At 41.3% G+C, this 20,131-nt stretch overlaps 2 protein-coding genes and 1 pseudogene across 4 annotated transcripts; 1 reads left to right on the top strand and 2 right to left on the bottom strand.

The window, feature by feature from the left end:
* Positions 1 to 1,047: 1,047 nt before the first annotated feature.
* On the bottom strand, positions 1,048 to 6,572 carry LOC139553670 (protein archease-like; annotated as a pseudogene).
* A 1,792-nt stretch (positions 6,573 to 8,364) lies between these two features.
* Positions 8,365 to 13,285, top strand: LOC139553672 (histone-binding protein RBBP4-like). Of its 3 annotated transcripts, none has more exons than XM_071366243.1 (10): positions 8,365 to 8,505; positions 8,998 to 9,145; positions 10,750 to 10,895; positions 11,027 to 11,200; positions 11,286 to 11,401; positions 11,500 to 11,660; positions 11,808 to 11,934; positions 12,049 to 12,126; positions 12,258 to 12,503; positions 12,698 to 13,285. In XM_071366243.1, the coding sequence occupies exons 1-10, from the start codon at positions 8,490 to 8,492 to the stop codon at positions 12,758 to 12,760; spliced, it is 1,275 nt and encodes a 424-aa protein (XP_071222344.1). In that variant the 5' UTR covers positions 8,365 to 8,489; the 3' UTR covers positions 12,761 to 13,285. The 3 variants fall into 3 exon arrangements, with proteins under 3 accessions (XP_071222344.1, XP_071222343.1, XP_071222345.1); XM_071366242.1 differs by having other exon boundaries at positions 8,377 to 8,505; positions 11,808 to 11,937; XM_071366244.1 differs by having other exon boundaries at positions 8,499 to 8,588; positions 11,808 to 11,937.
* A 2,434-nt stretch (positions 13,286 to 15,719) lies between these two features.
* Positions 15,720 to 17,309, bottom strand: LOC139553089 (syncoilin-like). The gene is made up of 3 exons (XM_071365049.1): positions 16,655 to 17,309; positions 15,927 to 16,337; positions 15,720 to 15,848 (listed from the first exon to the last, which is right to left on the bottom strand). Exons 1-3 carry the CDS (start codon positions 17,207 to 17,209, stop codon positions 15,720 to 15,722), a joined length of 1,095 nt encoding a protein of 364 aa, XP_071221150.1. The 5' UTR covers positions 17,210 to 17,309.
* Positions 17,310 to 20,131: the final 2,822 nt, after the last annotated feature.

Consider the following 20,131-nt stretch of genomic DNA (forward strand, 5'->3'; position numbering starts at 1 on the left):
GAACTTAATACCGAAACATACATTCATACTTGTCAATTTATGTGTGAGATTTGCACATAATCCACAGTACATCTCCATAGTTATTCCAGTTCCTTCACCTTAATTCAGCTATCTCCTCAATTAGGACATTGGTATGAGAATAAATAGCAATCCTTTTGGAATAGTAATTTCAGATCTTATTTGCCAAAAGTAATATTTCCTGTACATATTCTTATAATTCTTCCCCTGGTAGAAAGACACAGGTCTTCTAATCCAGTGTTTGATTCACAAATTCACTAAAATGTTCTGATACACTCCCATAACAATATGTAAATATCACTCCCTCCATAGATAAGAGTTCATCACTGGGGATGGAGCTGCATGGGGAAGTGTCTACCTTTGTTCTTCTCTTAGGGGAGGATTTAGGGAAAGAAACTTCAGTCTAGCAAGTGGCATCAGATGTTTCAAGTTTTTCATCATTTTGAAATGGAACAGCCAAATCAAATGTTTATTTTTCTGTCGTTAGATTTGTGTTTGACAGTTCATCCACTCGGAAAAATGGCCAAAGGTACAAATGCGGAAGCTGTTATTGCACTTACTATGTGTGCACTCTATTTCTATTGGATTCATTGCATTGTGTTTAATTTATGTTAAACCCCATTGAACCATTATTATTGTGTCATAGATTAAACAAAATTCAGAAAACCTGTGTGACATAAAATAGCATTCAATGATGGTCCAATGGGGTTGAACATGTCCGTAAAGTACTCGTCTTCCAATGGTCTGTATGATTAACATTAAAAGTCAAGCACACATTGAAAACATTCACAATATACAGTTACTGTGTCTCTGATGCTTAGATACAGATAAATAAACATGTTAAGTTCATTCAATATCTAGCAACACAATACCATTGATTGGATAACGCACTCATATTATAACGCACTGTTAAATGCCAAAATAAGCAACACCCATGTTTTACTAACCTCTTTCGAAGGTATTTTAGGATGTTGTTTACCTCACACTGTGGTGATCCCAAGCACCAGCAGACTGAAATCATGCACCTTGTAGTGTGGAAAATATTTTTATTACAAAACTAATTGCAAACAGATACACTTATTTAACTAAAGTATCCAAAGATCACTTGTGATTTGACTATTTACAATGAGTAGTGCCCAGCATGAATCCTTTAAGTATCTGTATCACTGAGGTGGCAATTGAAATGCTTAAAATAAATATAAACCTGTAAAAAACACAGTACATAATACCAAAAATATGTATTAGTCAACAAGGGGTATACGTTCATGTTTAAGTTCCCTAGTAGTAGGCAAACTGGATTTTGTGTGATGATTCTGTCTCGTCTTGAAAATTCTGAGATTAATTTGGGATACATAAAAATTATAACAAATCTTAATTATTGGCATTCCTCAGTAAACTCTAGTCAGACAGCCAGATTACTCTTAGCAGCTATAAACAGCATGTATTAGGACCAGGTTTGCTTCCTGACGGGGAAAACATCACACTTCACAAGCTCATGATCAAAACCTATGCTGTTGCCCTTAATCCAATGTCCATTCACACAGGCATGCTCTGATAGTCCTGTTCCCTTCGGAGACAGTTCCTCTGTAGAAAATCCTCAGATATCGATGATGGCAAAGATCTCTGGCTTGTCGATGTCATGGACCTGCATGGCTGAGTAAGTGATGGCCTTCACCTCTGTCCCCTGGAGAGACAAACAGATGGTTAAGTGACACTTTCAAAAACACTAAAATACAAACATTTGTATTCAGAAATGACTCGTCTCAATTAATGAAAACAGTCATCATTTATCTTGTTTTAGTAATAGAACACAAATCTCAAAAACTGTTTTGGATGCCCATTTTCATCAGGGCATAAACAGTAATTATGTCTTATGGTCAGGATAGTCAGACCTCTGTGTGGTCAGTTCAGGCTAGAGAAGTTGAAAGATATCAGGATTATCTCCCATTTGCTTACCTGTGGATGCTTGACCAAGCTGAACTCTTCTCCCCACCTACAACAGCAGAGGAAAACTGAATGATAGGCATGGAGGGAAGCTGAGAATGAAACAGAACTCCAGGCATAGGAACTAAGGGAGGGATTAATGATAACATGCAACCCATGTCTTTCTCAGGGGTAGAAGAAAGTCAAATAACCTAAAACCAACCCACCATATCCCCTCACACAGTTTAACCTAGGAGTAATGTAAGTGGCTCAAAAGAGGACCAATCACATGCAAATATAAATTAGTACCACCCAGTGAGCAAAAAATGAAAACTAAATCCTGACGTGTGTAACTTTAGATCAACTTACCCAAAAGAGCGGATTTTAAAGTGCATCCTGTCAATGTGCAAAACTCTTACTTCCTAGAAGACAGAATTTATGTTAGGCAATACCTTATTATTTTAACTGCTAAATTAAATTGATAGTTGCCATGATGTCTTTTTTAAAGCGTATTACATTTGAAGCAGGAGATATTTGAAACAAACAATGGCTCGTGGGTAATTAAATTAGCTGTGAGGAGGGATACAAGATAAATGCACACTTGTGGTAAATGTAATGACATGTTACCTTCCAGTTGTAATTATGTTTCAAACCTAAAACATGTTTTTGCAATGCAGTTATACAGACAGGCACCAAGAAAGCTAAACATCTATTGATGGGGGTAGGAGAGAGAGCGAGCTCCATGAAGTCCCACTGGCTAACATGACTAATCATTATTATGTTGAAGGCCCTTACTCTGGGAATTAAGAAAAGATCTGCACTGAATTTGAATAACCAGTCATCAAGGAAGTGGAAGAGATTCCATGTCATCACCTGGTCAAGAAACAGAGAGAAATTATAAGAATGTATTGAATGCAATGGTATTTAACATATTGACCCATAAATGAAACAATCCATCTGTAAATCCATCTCACCTTCTGACTCCACTTCTGTGTCAATGGGCTCAACTGTCTCTGTATCTGTCATGTACCCAAACATTGCCATGGCACACTGCTCAAAGGCCTCCTCCAGCGAGTCTCTCCAAGAGTGGAGCCTAGGAACATACATAAGAGTGATGACACACATTCAAGACAAAGCCGCTGAATAGGGTGAAGTTACAGATCACTGATCTAAGGTGCTCTGCATTATCAGGTAGGCTTAGTGAATTTCACAATAAAGGTGTTGCCAGTAGCCACCTTACACTGTTTAAGGGTAGTAGCAGCAGTTGCTGTAGTTCAGGTAATGTAATCAACTTACTGTACATCAGCAGTGTGGTCCAAATCCAGAGAGAAACCAAATGACAATATGAATACATAAATAACTCATGTTTTGGCACCGATGTCGACACGGAACACAAACCGGCTGCGCATTTGCGCCATCGTGCATACATTTACAGTATATCACAAAAGTGAGTACACCCCTCACATTTTTGTAAATATTTAAGTATATCTTTTCTTGTGACAACACTGAAGAAATGACACTCTGCTACAATGTAAAGTAGTGAGTGTACTCCTTGTATAACAGTGTACATTTGCTGTCCCCTCCAAATAACTCAACACACAGCCATTAATGTCTAAACCACTGGCAACAAAAGTGAGTACACCCCTAAGTGAAAATGTCCAAATTGGGCCCAATTAGCCATTTTCCCTCCCCGGTGTCATGTGACTTGTTAGTGTTACAAGGTCTCAGGTGTGAATGGGGAGCAGGTGTGTTAAATTTGGTGTCATCACTCTCACACTCCCTCATACTGACTGGTCACTGGAAGTTCAACATGGCACCTCATGGCAAAGAACTCTGAGGATCTGAAAAAAAGAATAGTTGCTCTACATAAAGATGGCCTGGCCTATAAGAAGATTGCCAAGACCCTGAAACTGAGCTGCAGCACGGTGGCCAAGACCATACAGCGGTTTAACTGGACAGGTTCCACTCAGAACAGGCCTCGCCATGGTCGACCAAAGAAGTTGAGTGCACGTGCTCAGCGTCATATCCAGAGGTTGTCTTTGGGAAAGAGACGTATGAGTGCTGCCAGCATTGCTGCAGAGGTTGAAGGGGTGGGGGGTCAGCCTGTCAGTGCTCAGACCATACGCCGTACACTGCATCAAATTGGTCTGCATGGCTGTCGTCCCAGAAGGAAGCCTCTTCTAAAGATGCACAAGAAAGCCCACAAACAGTTTGCTGAAGAGAAGCAGACTAAGGACATGGATTACTGGAACAATGTCCTGTGGTCTGATGAGACCAAGAAACTTATTTGGTTCAGATGGTGTTAAGCTGTGTGGCGGCAATCAGGTGAGGAGTACAAAGACAAGTGTGTCTTGCCTACAGTCAAGCATGGTGGTGGGAGTGTCATGCTCTGGGGCTGCATGAGTGCTGCCGGCACTGGGGAGCTACAGTTCATTGAGGGAACCATGAATGCCAACATGTACTGTGACATACTGAAGCAGAGTATGATCCCCTCCCTTCGGAGACTGGGCCGCAGGGCAGTATTCCAACATGATAACGACCCCAAACACACCTCCAAGACGACCACTGTCTTGCTAAAGAAGCTGAGGGACTGGCCAAGCATGTCTCCAGACCTAAACCCTATTGAGCATCTGTGGGGCATCCTCAAACGGAAGGTGGAGGAGTGCAAGGTCTCTAACATCCACCAGTTCCGTGATGTCGTCATGGAGGAGTGGAAGAGGACTCCAGTGGCAACATGTGAAGCTCTGGTGAACTCCATGCCCAAGAGGGTTAAGGCAGTGCTGGAAAATGATGGTGGCCACACAAAATATTGACACTTTGGGCCCAATTTGGACATTTTCACTTAGGGGTGTACTCACTTTTGTTGCCAGCGGTTTAGACATTAATGGCTGTGTGTTGAGTTATTTTGAGGGGACAGCAAATTTACACTGTTATACAAGCTGTACATTCACTACTTTACATTGTAGCAAAGTGTCATTTCTTCAGTGTTGTCACATGAAAAGATATACTCAAATATTTACAAAAATGTGAGGGGTGTACTCACTTTTGTGATACTGTATATTGTCCCCCTACACGCAGGTTAAAATATCAAAACAAACTCTGAACCAATTACATTAATTTGGGGACAGGTTGAGAAGCATTAAACATTTATGGCAATTTAGCTAGTTAGTTAGTTAATTTGTCCTATTTAGCTAGCTTGCTGTTGCTAGCTAATTTGTCCTGAGATATAAACATTGAGTTGTTATTTTACCTGAAATGCACAGTCCTCTACTCCGCCAATTAATCCACACACAAAACGGTCAACCGAATAATTTCTAGTCATCTCTCTTCCTTCCAGGCCTTTTCTTCTCGACTTTATATAGTGATTGGCAACTCATAAATTAGGTGCAATACCGCCACTGACCTCGTTTGTCTTTCAGTCACCCACGTGGGTATAACCAATGAGGAGATGGCACGTGGGTACCTGCTTCGATAAACCAATGAGGAGATGGGATAGGCAGGACTTGCAGAGCAATCTACGTCAGAAATAGAACTGATTTCTCTTTTAGCCCTTGGCAACGCAGACGCTCGTTGGCGCAATAATTGAATAACATTGATTTCTACATTTATTTTGCAACGCACACGATGCGAGCGGTGTGGTCAGCCTATATTAGCCCTTGGCAACGCAGACGCTCGTTGGCGTGCTCGAGCAGTGTGGGTGCAATAATTGAATAACATAGATTTCTACATTTATTTTGCAACGCTCGTGCACGCGACGCGAGCGGTGTACTCAGGGTATACAGGCTGACCACACCGACGCAGCGTTGCAAAATACATTTACCAATCTCCTCACAGGTTTATAGAAGCAGGTACCCACGTGCCATCTCCTCAGTGGTTGATATTTTAACCTGCGTGTCGTTCGCGTTTGGTGTGAGGGGACAAAATACATTAATGCACGATGGCGCAAGCGCGCAGCCGGTTTGGGTTCGGTGCACCTCTCTGATTCAGAGGGGTTGGGTTAAATACGGAAGGCACATTTTAGTTGAATGCCTTCAGTTGTACAACTAACTAGGTATCCCCCTTTCCGTTTTTACTGTACTGCAATACAGTAGAGTGGGTTAAGGTAAACATTCAATTCAATATGCCAGGGTATTCATCTACTAGGCCTACAATATCAATGTGTCAATTAAGCAATTTCTGGTGGTCGAGCAGTGTCTCCTCCGCTAAAGATTATCTTCCATTGTACGTTTCAACAGAAACTAATTTATGTTGGTGAACAAATCAGACTAACGTTAGCTAGCTAAAGTATAGTTCAATTAACCACCATGCATGTTCATAACATTAGCTAACTACAGAACTCACATTCATACTTCTTGTTGATCGCCGGGTATTGGGACTTGGTAGCTTTCTGTGACTCTGAGATCAAGCTCACAATCATCCATTGTCGACTTCTTTAGTTGATTTGATCCCTAAAATACTGAAATGTTAGACTTGCCAACACTATAACGTTACGTGCTTGCCTTGACTCAGGGCTTGAGTCGTATGCCGCGTTCATGTGCTAGTCGGAACTAAGAAACTCGATATGTCCGAGTCGCTAAAAGTGGTTGAACGCGGCATGTGTATAACTACAACTAACTAGCAGGTCGGACATTCCGAGTTTACTAGTTCAGACTAGCACTTGAATGCAGCAACATCACATCGCTGTGTAGTCACGTGGGTCGCGCGTCAGCCAGGCTACTGAAAGGTATGCCGCATTCAAAATAACTGGGAACTCGGAAAACTCAGATTTCAAGGCATTCAAGACCACTGAACTTGGAAAAAACAGCTCCGACTGGGAAAAATCGTTTTGAACATTCATCCAACTCACTCGAAATTTCATGTCGGAAATTGGGGTATCTTTATAGAGCTCCAACTTTCCGACCTGAAAATCACCGACGTCAGGATTTGATATAGTTTTTCCCGAGATTCCAGTTGTATTGAAATCACCACTGTACTTGCTGTTGAAACAAAATTGACCGTTTCAGGAAGTAACAAAGATATCTCGCGTTTTGCGATCGTCGGATATATATAGATATACAATCTGGAATAATAAAGGCATAAAATACAAAAACAAGTCTTTATTTTTCCAGATCTGGTTTGACAACAGCATTATCTGGGTTAAACAATTACTGAATAATGATGGACAACTATATGATTATCCAGAATTCATGAGAACACATGATGTTACATCCACTCCTGAGGAGTTTCAAATAGTTGTTAGAGCTGTCTCTTATTAAGGTGCTATTCTTCTTTTAGGAGAATAACAATACTCCAAGTGCAACTGTTGAGGATTTTGTAGCCCCAATATTAGCTAGAAGGAATTTACAATTTAAACTATTAATGTAACAATATATATAAGAAAACTCTGTCAAGATGTTACTATTCCCTCTGCTAGAATATACAAGAATGCAGCCCTAGGACAAGTGAAATGGAAGAAAGTTTCGTTGTCTGGCAAATATTGTATATCTAATAAGATGAAAGAAGTATCACACAAACTCATTCTTAGACTGTACCCTGTAAAGACCTTTATTGTACACAGATTCAAAATTGCTATTGATAAAAAAATTGTATTTTGTGGTTGTGACCCAGAGACTCTAGACAATTTATTTTGGGACTGTTTTTATGTCAGAATATTTGGGAGTGAATTAGAAGATTTTATTTTAAAATAAACTGCTATTAATGTTAATTTGAACGACTCTGATATTATGTTTTTTTTTTTATCCAAATGATATGGACCCCGATTTAACTTTTATTGTTAATTTGTTTATTTTTCATGGAAGATTCTTTATCCATAAAATGAAGTGGGTGGAGAACAAACCCTTCTTCACAGGGTTAAGTACTCTTGTTTGTATATTTCTGTTTTATTGTTCATAATAATACAAGTAATACAATAATAATAATAAATAAATAAAAACGTTTTGCGGTAGTCACTAGTTACCACAGCAACAGTCATAAACCCCACGCATTTCTACCATTTATTATTTTCAACCAACCGCTAACTTCCATCCTAATCTTAACCACACTGCTAACCTTATTCCTAACCCTAACCTTCAATTAAGACCAAAAAGCAATTTTTGTTAGAATTTTTACGATATAGCCAATTTTGACTTTATGCTGTGATCAGTGCAACCCGGGATCCTTGGGACTTACATAACCCTTACCGTAATAATTTAAAAACTTCGATGTTAAAGGTTAGTGTAGGTTAGTGATGTCCCAAGGATCCCAGATAGCACATTTTGGATGACTAGAAGGGATTTGTCATATTCACGTCGGATTTGCCTTTCGTAGCAGGTTAGGATAATTATGTTAAGGTGTTGAAAAGGCTTAGGGTTAAGGTTAGCTAAAATGCAACAACAAAAAAATTACGTGAATTTGACAAAAGCTTCAGAATCCACGACGTTTTCCGGCTTAGTTGACGCTGATTGGCTATTTGAGCACTACGGAGTTCCCGCCAAGGTAATCCAGCTGCCTTGTTTGCTCTCAACAAAACCCTGCTTCTGAAAACATACTTTCGTAATATTATCAACACCATGGCTGATAAAGAAGGTAATTTGGTGAAACGTTACGTCACAATTTACTTCAACAAGAATAGCGCCCAGACCACTTGGGAAAACTAGCTAGCTACCAAGGTAGGCCAGAGTGGAAGGACAGGTTCTCCCGGCTTATCAATTGTGAAGATAATTAATTCATTATTTTATACAAATGAGCTCGCTAGTATTAGTAGCACACTAACGTTAGCTAGTAAGCAAAATGTAAGCTAGCTAGCTACTAACTTTAGCTTTGTTTTATGTCAGAGACACAGCCCCTTTTTGCGGGAGTAATGAGCTAGCTAGCTCAGTTGATCAATGCTAACACAACAACTGCGAAACCCTGTCAGTGTTAACGAACGTAGCTACCTAGCTAACTTTACCGAACACTTGCTCAATGTTAATATGGTTCCCCTTCTCAATCACACCTATAATTCCTTACAATGGGTTGCTTCTAATATACTTTACATTTAAACCTCCTGTCTCACGTGACTTTCATACTATTTTATAGCAGCGTTTGATGATGCTGTGGAGGAGAGGGTGATAAATGAGGAGTACAAGATATGGAAGAAGAACACACCCTTCCTCTATGACCTGGTGATGACCCACGCCCTGGAGTGGCCCAGCCTCACTGCACAGTGGCTGCCTGATGTCAACAGGTGGTGTTCACTGTCTGGGCACCTTTTATAGGAATACAAAGCTACAGGAGCAGTGGAAGTAGGGGTGGGGCAGGTGTGGCTGCACCCCTTGGTTTGTGCACCTTTTGATGTTCAAATTAGTTTCATTGAATAGTAACTGAAGTCTAGAGACTGACTGTAACTCCCACATGTAGTCTTATATAATATCAATTCCTGCAGAATTATTTATTTATTGCTGTAAAAGTATACACCCAATGGAATTATCTTTTAAACATTTTAAATTTAACCTTTATTTAACTAGGAAAGTCAGTCAAGAACAAATTCTTATTTACAATGATGGCCTACCAGGGAACAGTGGGTTAACTGCCTTTTTCAGGGACAGAACAACATATTTTTTTACCTTGTCAGCTCGGGTCTTTGATCCAGCAACCTTTTGGTTACTGGCCCAACGCTCTAACCACTAGGCTACCTGTCTTGGGAACAGGAATGGAGTAATTATTTATTGCAGACTATTGAGAGAATGGAATGCGCGGTAGGATATTTTAACCACAAAAAAATATGTATTCAAGACAAACTGAAATCATGTTGGATTGTTTTCACAGATTTTATTTGCTTAACCTTTGAAACTGATGTTAATTGGACATTTTGCAGGGGAAATATGTCTGCTGTTTTAGGCTATTGCATTTTCTCCCCGGTCTCTACACATCCTCGCTCTGCGAGCAGAAATTAAAGAACTTTACTGATGTCAACTACTAGATTATTGTTGATGCATTCATTCTATCGATTAATGGCTTTCTGCTTTATTTAGTCTTCTAGGTCAACAAGTAATTACAGAAGAGAAGCTGAATGTATCTACTTATTAACAAGTTGACAAACAAATAGTCTAACTAATGTCGGAAATTATAAGCAGAAAAATATTTAAATTAGGGGTGAAAGTAAGCTGGTTCGGAGTACTAGCAAAATAAACGGTGGGGGTAAAACATGAGACTATCACAATTAAAACAAAGTTGGTAAGAAAACTGTAGGCTATTACACCACAATGTGTCATTACTGCCTGTCAACCGCATGCAAAACATTAACAGATTTACTTAAAAATGGGTGGTATATGCTCCAAAATAGGGTGTGGTTCGACATGAACACTAAATGTTTTACTAATAAACTCATCTAATCTGAGCACTAACATTTTGCCATGGCAGAGTTGACTAGACCGTGACGCTCATAGATGAGTGGATGCATCAATCAATTCAGGCTGCAAGTGTGCCTAATGACGAATGCTGAATGTCATTACACATGTATATATTTTTTTGTCATTACACTATTATATGCATTTTAGTTTTTACACCACATGTCCAAAATGTTTTATGGCATCCCTGCATATCTAGCTATAATTCCCTAGAATACCAGATACTTGTGCCGATCAAAGATGAGCCTGCCTTTGCAACATTACTGGGCGTGGGAAGGTTTCTTCAGGAAGATTGTTTTCAGTCTCCATATGTGTTGTTGCAAAGAATAATCCTTGTATGGACCACATTGAGTTTCTAGCTAATGCCCCCTACTACATATGACAAAAGTGGTATTTAAATATACCTATTTGTCTTGTAACATATTTCTTTCTATCCTTTTAGACCTGAAGGGAAGGATTTCAGCGTACACAGGTTGGTTCTTGGCACACACACCTCAGATGAACAGAATCACCTGGTCATCGCCAGCGTGCAACTGCCTAATGACGATGCTCAGTTTGATGCCTCTCACTACGACAGTGAGAAAGGTGGTGAGGGACAATGTTTTTTCATCAATTACAACCTTTCTGCATGTTTTCAGTCTTTGGATCATTCAAAATATTGTAACTGGTGATATACGTTGGTCCTTTTCTCTGTAGCTCATTTCTCTACCTCCCTTCAGAGTTTGGAGGCTTTGGCTCAGTCAGTGGTAAGATAGAGATTGAAATCAAGATCAACCATGAGGGAGAGGTGAACAGAGCCCGCCACATGCCCCAGAACCCCTGCATCATTGCCACCAAAACCCCAACCAGCGACGTGCTTGTCTTTGACTACACCAAACATCCCTCCAAACCAGGTGGGTATTTAGAGGTTGGTCAGGAAGTCCCAGTCCTCCTTTCTCATTTCCTTTGAAATAACATGCTATTACCTCTGTATTACAGATCCATCTGGAGAGTGTACCCCAGATCTGCGTTTGAGGGGACACCAGAAAGAGGGCTACGGTCTCTCCTGGAACCCCAACCTGAGTGGCTGCCTCCTCAGCGCTTCTGATGACCATGTCAGTGACTTGTCACTTGACCCAAAGCATGTGCTTGAACAGTCTTCTTCCCTCCATGTCTTTCCTCTCACCTTCCCTTGTTTCCCATCTGTCTGCAGACTATCTGTATGTGGGATATCAGTGCCGTTCCTAAGGAGGGAAAGGTTGTAGACGCAAAGACTATCTTTACTGGACACACAGCTGTAGTGGAGGACGTCTCCTGGCATCTACTGCATGAGTCACTCTTTGGATCTGTAGCTGACGACCAGAAACTCATGATGTAAGGCTCCCTGAGATGAGCAACTCCCCCAATGGATAATGGATTTGAATAGAAAAACAATTTGCTAAGCTCGTATGACTGAAATGAGTTATACCATCCGCATTGTTTGGTGTTGCTTATTGAACAATAACATTGTTTACTGTGCAGTTGGGACACGCGATCCAACAACACGTCCAAACCTAGCCATGCTGTGGACGCCCACACTGCCGAGGTCAACTGTCTGTCCTTCAACCCCTACAGCGAGTTCATCCTGGCCTCGGGCTCAGCAGACAAGGTGGTCTGGATCTCTTACTGCTCTTAATTCTTCCAATATTATCTTTCATAATGTAGTGTTGATCTAAATGGTTGTTGTGGTGGTGGTTGTAATTGATTGGTTCTCCCATTTCAGACTGTGGCTCTTTGGGACCTGAGGAACCTGAAACTGAAGCTGCATTCGTTTGAGTCTCACAAAGATGAGATCTTCCAGGTATGTTAAGTCAATAAGCGGTCAATTATTCCCTATGAAGTTTGTTTTGCAAAAGCTGTATGTTTTGAACCAGATTTTGTATCTATTACTAGGCCTCGTCAAACCCATCTCGCCTCCTTTCCTCCATTTAGGTCCAGTGGTCTCCTCATAATGAAACCATCCTGGCCTCCAGTGGCACAGACAGGCGACTCAACGTGTGGGACCTCAGTAAAATCGGAGAGGAGCAGTCGCCAGAGGATGCTGAGGATGGTCCACCTGAACTGCTGTTCATTCACGGCGGTCACACGGCTAAGATCTCTGACTTCTCATGGAACCCCAACGAACCCTGGGTCATCTGCTCTGTGTCCGAGGACAACATCATGCAAGTTTGGCAGATGGTGAGACCCCGGGACAGACGGGGCTCTGTCATACAGTGGGAGGCTATAGAGAATAGTTAAATGTATTCTGTTCATATTTATTTATTTCATGAGGCATAAGTAAGTTTTGAAAGCTTGGCAGAAGCGTTCTACTGTAATATGTAGAATCACAATTATTTCTGAGGAGTACTAAGAATGTCTTTCCATCTTTTAAGGCTGAGAACATCTACAATGACGAGGACCCAGAGGGAGCAGCAGACACTGAGGTCCAGGCATGAGTGACATCTGTCAATCACACAACACCCCTCCCTTGATCACATCCTCAAAACAACCAAATGTCTTTTTTTTTTTAAATGCACAAGAGTTGTTCTTTTGCAGTTTTGTAGAGGGAAACATTAAGTGCTTGTTGTTTCACTATCATGGCATCAAGGTTTTGCATATATTTATATAAGAAAGGATCCTACTGTTTGATATGGCGATAATGGTAGCTATGCCATTCTTTGGTCAAATTTTTACCAGGGGGACAAGCACCACAGTTGAGTAGGCACCCAATTATTTTTTCTTTCAGGTTAAATTATGCTCATATTCTTAGAACAATGAGTCATTTAAACTAATTTCCACAGTTTCATTTTATAAGAAATTGTACATAGATTTATTTTATTCCCATGATATCTGAATCGTAGATTTCCACAATCAGCTTTCAAGCTGTATGTATATCATCCCTATGTGTCTGTTTTTTTTGTATGCTGCATCGGATTCCCATGTTTTGTAAGTGTATTCATAATAAAAATGTATTTACGGTAGACCTTAAATGTACAGTTAAGACAGGCTGCTCTCATAGTTAAGGTCAACTGTCATAACACGATTGTTGATGCACTAAGAGCAGATTAAGTATACCAATAACTGACATTGGCTAAATGCACCATCAAGGTCTGAGGCGTTCTGGATATTTTGTTAACTTTTCTACTTCCATTGATAAGTATGGAAAAGTTAGGACTCCCTTTCAGCAGTTGTTTCACTCACTTCAATACAGCCCCTGTAAAAAGAAAAACAGCATGTTGAGACTCCCTCAAATATTTATTGTACATGTTTGTCTATACTGAACAAAAATATAAATTCAATATGCAACAATTTCAGATTTTACTGCGTTAATATTAGGAAATCAGTCAATTTAAACAAATTCAGCCCTAATCTATGGATTTCACATGACTAGGCAGGTGTGCAGCCATGGATGGGCCTTGGGAGGGCATAGGCCCACCCACTGACCCTCCCTTCAGACAATCCCGCAGGTGAAGAAGCCGGATGTGGAGGTCCTGGGCTGGCATGGTTACACGTGGTCTGCAGTTGTGAGGTTGGTTGGATGTACTGCCAAATTCTCTCAAATGACGTTGGAGGCAGCTTGTAGTAGAGAAATTAACATTAAATTCTCTGGCAACGGCTCTGGTGGGCATTCCTGCGGTCAGCATGCCAATCGCACGCTCCCTCAACTTCTGTGGCATTGTGTGACAAAACTGCAAATATTAGTGACCTTTTATTGTCCCCGGCACAAGGGGCACCTGTGTAATGATCTTGCTGTTTAATCAGGTTCTTGATATGCCACACCTGTCAGGTGGTTGGAATGTCTTGGCGAAGAGAAATGCTCACTAACGGATGTAAACAAATTTGGGCACATTTTAGAGAAATAAGCTTTTTGTGCATATGGAACATTTCTGGGATTTTTTATTTCAGTTTATGAAACATGGGATCAATACTTTACATGTTGCGTATATATTTTTGTTCAGTGTTTAATGGCAATTGTAAGTAGTCCAGACATCAAATATTAATTTAATGTATTCAATGAAAACTGTCAGATTCCTTAGGGTCAAAATGGATGGTCTCTACTTCTCATGGCCAGATACAGTGCATTCGGAAAGTATTCAGACCCCTTGATTTTTTCCACGTTTTGTTACTTTACAGCTTTAATCTAAAATGTATTGAATTGTCCCCCCCCACTCACCAATCTACACACAATACCCCATAATGACAAAGCAAAAACTGGTTTTTAGAAATGTATGAAAAAAAGGTGAAAGACTACAATTTATCTAAGTACTCAGACCCTTTACTCTGTACATTTGTTGAAGCACCGTTGGTAGCGATTACAGCCTCGAGTCTTCTTGGGTATGACGCTACAAGCTTGGCACACCTGTATTTGGGGAGTTTTTCCCATTCTTCTCTGCAGATCCCCTCAAGCTCTGTCAGGTTGGATGGGGAGCGTTGCTGCACAGCTATTTTCACGGTCTCTCCAGAGATGTTCGATCGGGTTCAAGTCCAGGCTCTGGTTGAGCCACTCAAGAACATTCAGAGACTTGTCCCAAAGCCACTCCTGTGTTGTCTTGGCTGTGAGATTATGGTCTTTGTCCTGTTGGAAGTTGAACCTTCATCCCAGTCTGAGGTCCCTAGCGCTCTGGAGCAGTTTTTTATCAAGGATCTCTGTACTTTGCTCCGTTCATCTTTCCCTCGATCCTGACTAGTCTCCCAGTTCCTGCCGCTGAAAAACATCACAGCATGATGCTGCCACCACCTTGCTTCACCGTAGGGATGGTGCCAGGTTTCCTCTAGACGTGATGCTTTGCATTCAGGCCAAAGAGTTAAATCTTGGTTTCATCAGACCAGAGAATTTTGTTTCTCATGGTCTGAGAGTCCTTTAGGTGCCTTTTGGCAAACTCCAAGTGGGCTGTCATGTGCCTTTTACTGAGGAGTGGCTTCTATCTGGCCACTCTACCATAAAGGCCTGATTGGTGGAGTGCTGCAGTGATGGTTGTCCTTCTGGAAGGTTCTCCCGTCTTCACAGAGGAACTCTGGAGCTCTGTCAGAGTGCCCATCGGGTTCTTGGTCACCTCCCTGACCAAGGCCCTTCTCCCCCGATTGCTCAGGTTGGCCTGGCGGCCAGCTCTAGGAAGAGTCTTGGTGGTTCCAAACTTCTTCCATCTAAGAATGATGGCGGCCACTGTGTTCTTGGGGACCTTCAATGCTGCAGAAATGTTTTGGTACCCTTCCTCAGATCTGTGCCTTGACACAATCCTGTCTTGGAGCTCTACAGATAACTCCTTCGACCTCATGGCTTGGTTTTTGCTCTGATATGCACTGTCAACTGTGGGACCTTATCAATTTTAGAATAAGGCTGTAATGTAACAAAATGTGGAAAAGGGGATGGGGTCTGAATACTTTCTGAATGCACTGTAAGTAGCATACCACACCCTACCTGTCATAGTTCAGCTCACTCAAAAGTCCCTTCTTCAATTCTTCCAATTGTCTGTTTGCCTTTTTCTGAATGCAAAGCTCCAGCTTCAGCTTCCTCATGGTCTCCTCAAGCGAGTCCACAGTCTCCTGATGAGAAGAAATTAGAACAATTACACCACACCTTTACGGGCTACAAAACAGCACATGTTCCTAGTCCCCCTGTACCTTATACTGCGCCACTCTCTCCACCCTCTCCCTCTCTATCAGAGCAATTCTCTCCTCTAGACAAGCTCTCTGTAGCTCCAGCCTCTGGGTCTGCTCCTTCAGGGGCCCCAGTCTGGCCTTAAGGTCCTGGCCCACATCCCTGCTCCTCCTCAGGGTTTCCTCCCCAGCCTGCCTCCTCCGGAGGAGGGCTAGCAGGCGTGGCTCGTACCAGCCTTCTAGATTCCTCATGCTGCCACTGAGGCGCTGCTGCAGGTCAAAGGATGCTCGTCGGCAGTGGGTGACATCGCTCATAGCCCGGGGGCGGGATGGTTGTCTGGCCTGGTCCTTTAGGGTGTTCAGCTGGTTGTGCTGGGCTTCCTGAAGCTGGGCTACCTCCTCGGTAAGATTCTGGACATGGGCCTGGAGCTCCTCCTAGGGGCAGAAAAAGCTATGACAGCGAAGTTGGCCCTCATACTAACACAAGAATGTGTGATTAACTCTGGATGACAGACAGCCATGAACACAGAAAGAACAATTCTGTGGTAGCACCCATCAACAATATAACATGTCAACACTGAAACATCACAACAAAGGGATGACAAAGAACACACACTAAAAAAAGAGCACAAATCACAGGAAAATGTCAACACCCCTCATACTGTTTCCCCTCACTCGGTATGTTAATGGTACATTAACTGTATTCTCACGAAGCTTATATGCAATGCTGTGGGATTTCCACTCTACCTTACCTGTGTGACTGCAGCCTGGGCCACCTCATACTGCTGTGCAGCCAGCGCTAGCTGGCTCTGGATACAGTCCCTGGCTGTGACAAACAGCTTACTCTTCACCTGTCCGACCTCTATTTGCAGATGAATAAACTCCAACTGGACACTGGTGAGAACTCTACGTGCCTCTAACAACTGTCCTCTCAAGGCCACAGTAGCTTGCAGCATGGGCTGCTCTAGCTGCAACAGCTCCAGTACCAATTCATCCCTTTGACTTTCTAGATGGCCCACCTTCTTGATGCACTCCTCAAAGAGCAGCCCCACACTGTCCATGTTCCCCTGCACCTGGACAAAGGTATATTCCACACACCTCTCCACGGGGCGTACTACCTCAGTGATGTGTGCTTGAACCGCAAATCCGTTACCGTACAAGCTTCTCTCATGGTGGGTTAGTGCTGCCATTAGGCTGCTCTCCGCAGAATGTGCCTCCTCCATATAGTCCTCTTCAGAGTGCAAGTTCTCTCTAGACTCAACTTCCCTCCCTCTCTGTAGATCCTCAACAGCCATTGGTGTCTCCATCACCTGTATGAAAAGTTGAAGTAGGAGAAAAAAGGGTGGTAAAGTTTGATAAGTCCAGGGAGGAACGACTGCTCCCAATGATTTCCCCCTCTCAAGGACCTCAACCACGGCCTGTTCACCTGTTGCATCAAAGTTGGGACCGAGAAACTGAGAAACAGCTTCTATCTCCAGGCCATCGGACTGTTAAACAATCACCACTCGCCGGCTTCGGCCCAGTACCCGGCCCTGAACCTTAGTCATTGTTCGAGCCGGCTACCATCCAGTAGTCTACCCTGCACCTTAGAGACTGCTGACCTACAGTGCATTCAGAAAGTATTCAGGATGAGGATTAAAAAAATTTATTATTTTTTTTATTAAGGCTGTAACATAACAAAATGTAAAGAAATCAAGGGGTCTGACTTCCCGAACGCACTGTATTGAGTCATTAAACACTCGTCACATTAATAATGTTTACATACTGTTTCACTCACTTTATATGTATATACTGTATTCTAGTCATGGCTCATCCTATATACAGTTTAAGTCGGAAGTTTACATACACTTAGGTTGGAGTCATTAAAACTCATTTTTCAACCACTCCACAAATTTCTTATTAACAAAACTATAGTTTTGGCAAGTTGGTTAGGACATCTACTTTGTGCATGACACAAGTAATTTTCCAACAATTGTTTACAGACAGATTATTTCACTTATAATTCACTGTATTACAATTCCAGTGGGTCAGAAGTTTACATAAACTAAGTTGACTGTGCCTTTAAACAGCTTGGAAAATTCCAGAAAATTATGTCATGGCTTTAGAAGCTTCTGATAAGCTCATTGACATCATTTGAGTCAATTGGAGGTGTACCTGTGGATGTGTTTCAAGGCCTACCTTCAAACTCAGTGCCTTTGCTTGACATCATGGGGAAATCATGGCGATCTTCGTGGTCAATATTTGTGGGTATACAATTTTTTTCCGAACACAATCAAGGTATCAATACTTGCTTCTATTTCACCATAAAGTCTGACAGCTCTTCTCCCGTTCCCGGCTCTAGAATAAAGTTTGTTGGTAGGTATTCGTTAGTATCTCTGTCTCTCAAATAGTGAGCTAGAGCTGCCAGCCCCCGTATGGGGAATGCTGGTATATAGACTCTCGACATCTAATGTGACCAAATTGCAGTATTCTGTTAATCCTGTTATAGGTGAGATCTTGTTTATGAAGTTTATAGAATCTTTCACATATGATGGTAATGCTTGCCCATGAGATTTAATAAATTAGTCTACGAAGGTCGACAATGGCTCTAGTACTGAGCCTATTCCTGCAACCACTGGTCTGTCTGGTCTGGATAATTGCCTTGTTGTGTTTTAGGTTTGTGTAATTTCGGGAAAAATGTACAGGCATGGATTTATGGGACATTTGCAGCAAAGGTATTCATATTCAGGTTTTGAGATAAGGTTATTTAATAGGGTTTGCTCCAGATTAGGGCATATATCCCTTTGGAACACCTGTGTGGGATCAACACTCAACAATCAACTACTGTATGTCCTTGAACTGATTATTTAAAAATTGCACACAGAAGTTAAGGATAATTTTCTGCCTGCTTTTTGAAAACATTACCTCCAGTACCCCAGTCGGCTTTGAACTTTACATCCTCAATCAAATCAAAGTTTATTGATGACCTACACAGATTTGCAGATGTTATCGCAGGTGCAGTGAAATGCTTGTGTTTCTAGCTATAACAGTATACCTAGCAATACATTTTTTTTTAAATACACACATAATCCAGAAAAATAGAAAATAAGAAATATCAGAATGAGCAATTTCAGAGACCGTAATATAAATATATATATACATATAAATTATACAGTGCCTTCAGAAAGTATTCATACCCCTTGACCCCTCCACATTTTGTTGTGTTAAAGCCTGAATTCAAAATGTATTAGATAGATTTTATTTTCTCACACAATAACCCCTAATGACAAATTGAAAACATGTTTAGATAAATGTTTGCTAATTTATTGAAAATGAAATACAGAAATATCTCATTTACATAAGTATTCACACCCCTGAGTCAATACATGTTAGAATCACCTTTGGCAGTGATTACAGCTGTGAGTGTTTCTGGGTAAGTCTCTAAGAGCATTTTTTAAATCTTTCTTCAAGCCCTGTCTAGTTGGTTGTTCATCATTGCTAGACAGACATTTTCAAGTCGATTTAAGTCAACACTGTAACTAGGCCACTCAGGAACATTAAATGTCATCTTGGTAAGCAACTACAGTGTATATTTGGCCTTGTGTTTTAGTTTATTGTCTTGCTAAAAGGTGAACTTCTCTCCCCGTGTCTGTTGGAAAGCAGACTGAACCAAGTTTTCATTTTTTTATATCCGAAAAAACTCCCTAGTTCTTGCTGATGACAAGCATACCCACAACATGATACAGCCACCACCATGCTTGTACAGATTTCCTTCTTTTCACTTAGTGATTTAGGTTTTGATTTTGGAGTAACTACAATGTTTTTGATCCATCCTCAGTTTTCTACTATCACAGCCATTCAACTGTAACTGTTTTAAAGTCACCATTGGCCTCATGGTGAATTCCCTGAGCGGTTTCCTTCCTCTCCGGCAACTGATTTAGGAGGGACGCCTGTATCTTTGTAGTGACTGGGTGTATTGCTACACCATCCAAAGTGTAATTAATAACTTCACCAAGCTCAAAGGGATATTCAATGTTTTTTTACCCATCTACCAATAGGTGCCCTTCTTTACGAGAAAAACATCCCTGGTCTTTGTGGTTGGATCTGTGTTTGAAATTCAAGCCTCGACTGAGGGAACTTACAGATAATTGTATGTGTGAGGTAGTCATAAAAGTAATGTTGAACACTATTATTGCCCACAGAGTGAGTCCATGCAACTTATTATGTGACGTGACTTCTTAAGCAAATGT

Source organism: Salvelinus alpinus, chromosome 25, assembly GCF_045679555.1.
Source record: "Salvelinus alpinus chromosome 25, SLU_Salpinus.1, whole genome shotgun sequence".
NCBI classification, from domain to species: Eukaryota; Metazoa; Chordata; class Actinopteri; order Salmoniformes; family Salmonidae; genus Salvelinus; species Salvelinus alpinus.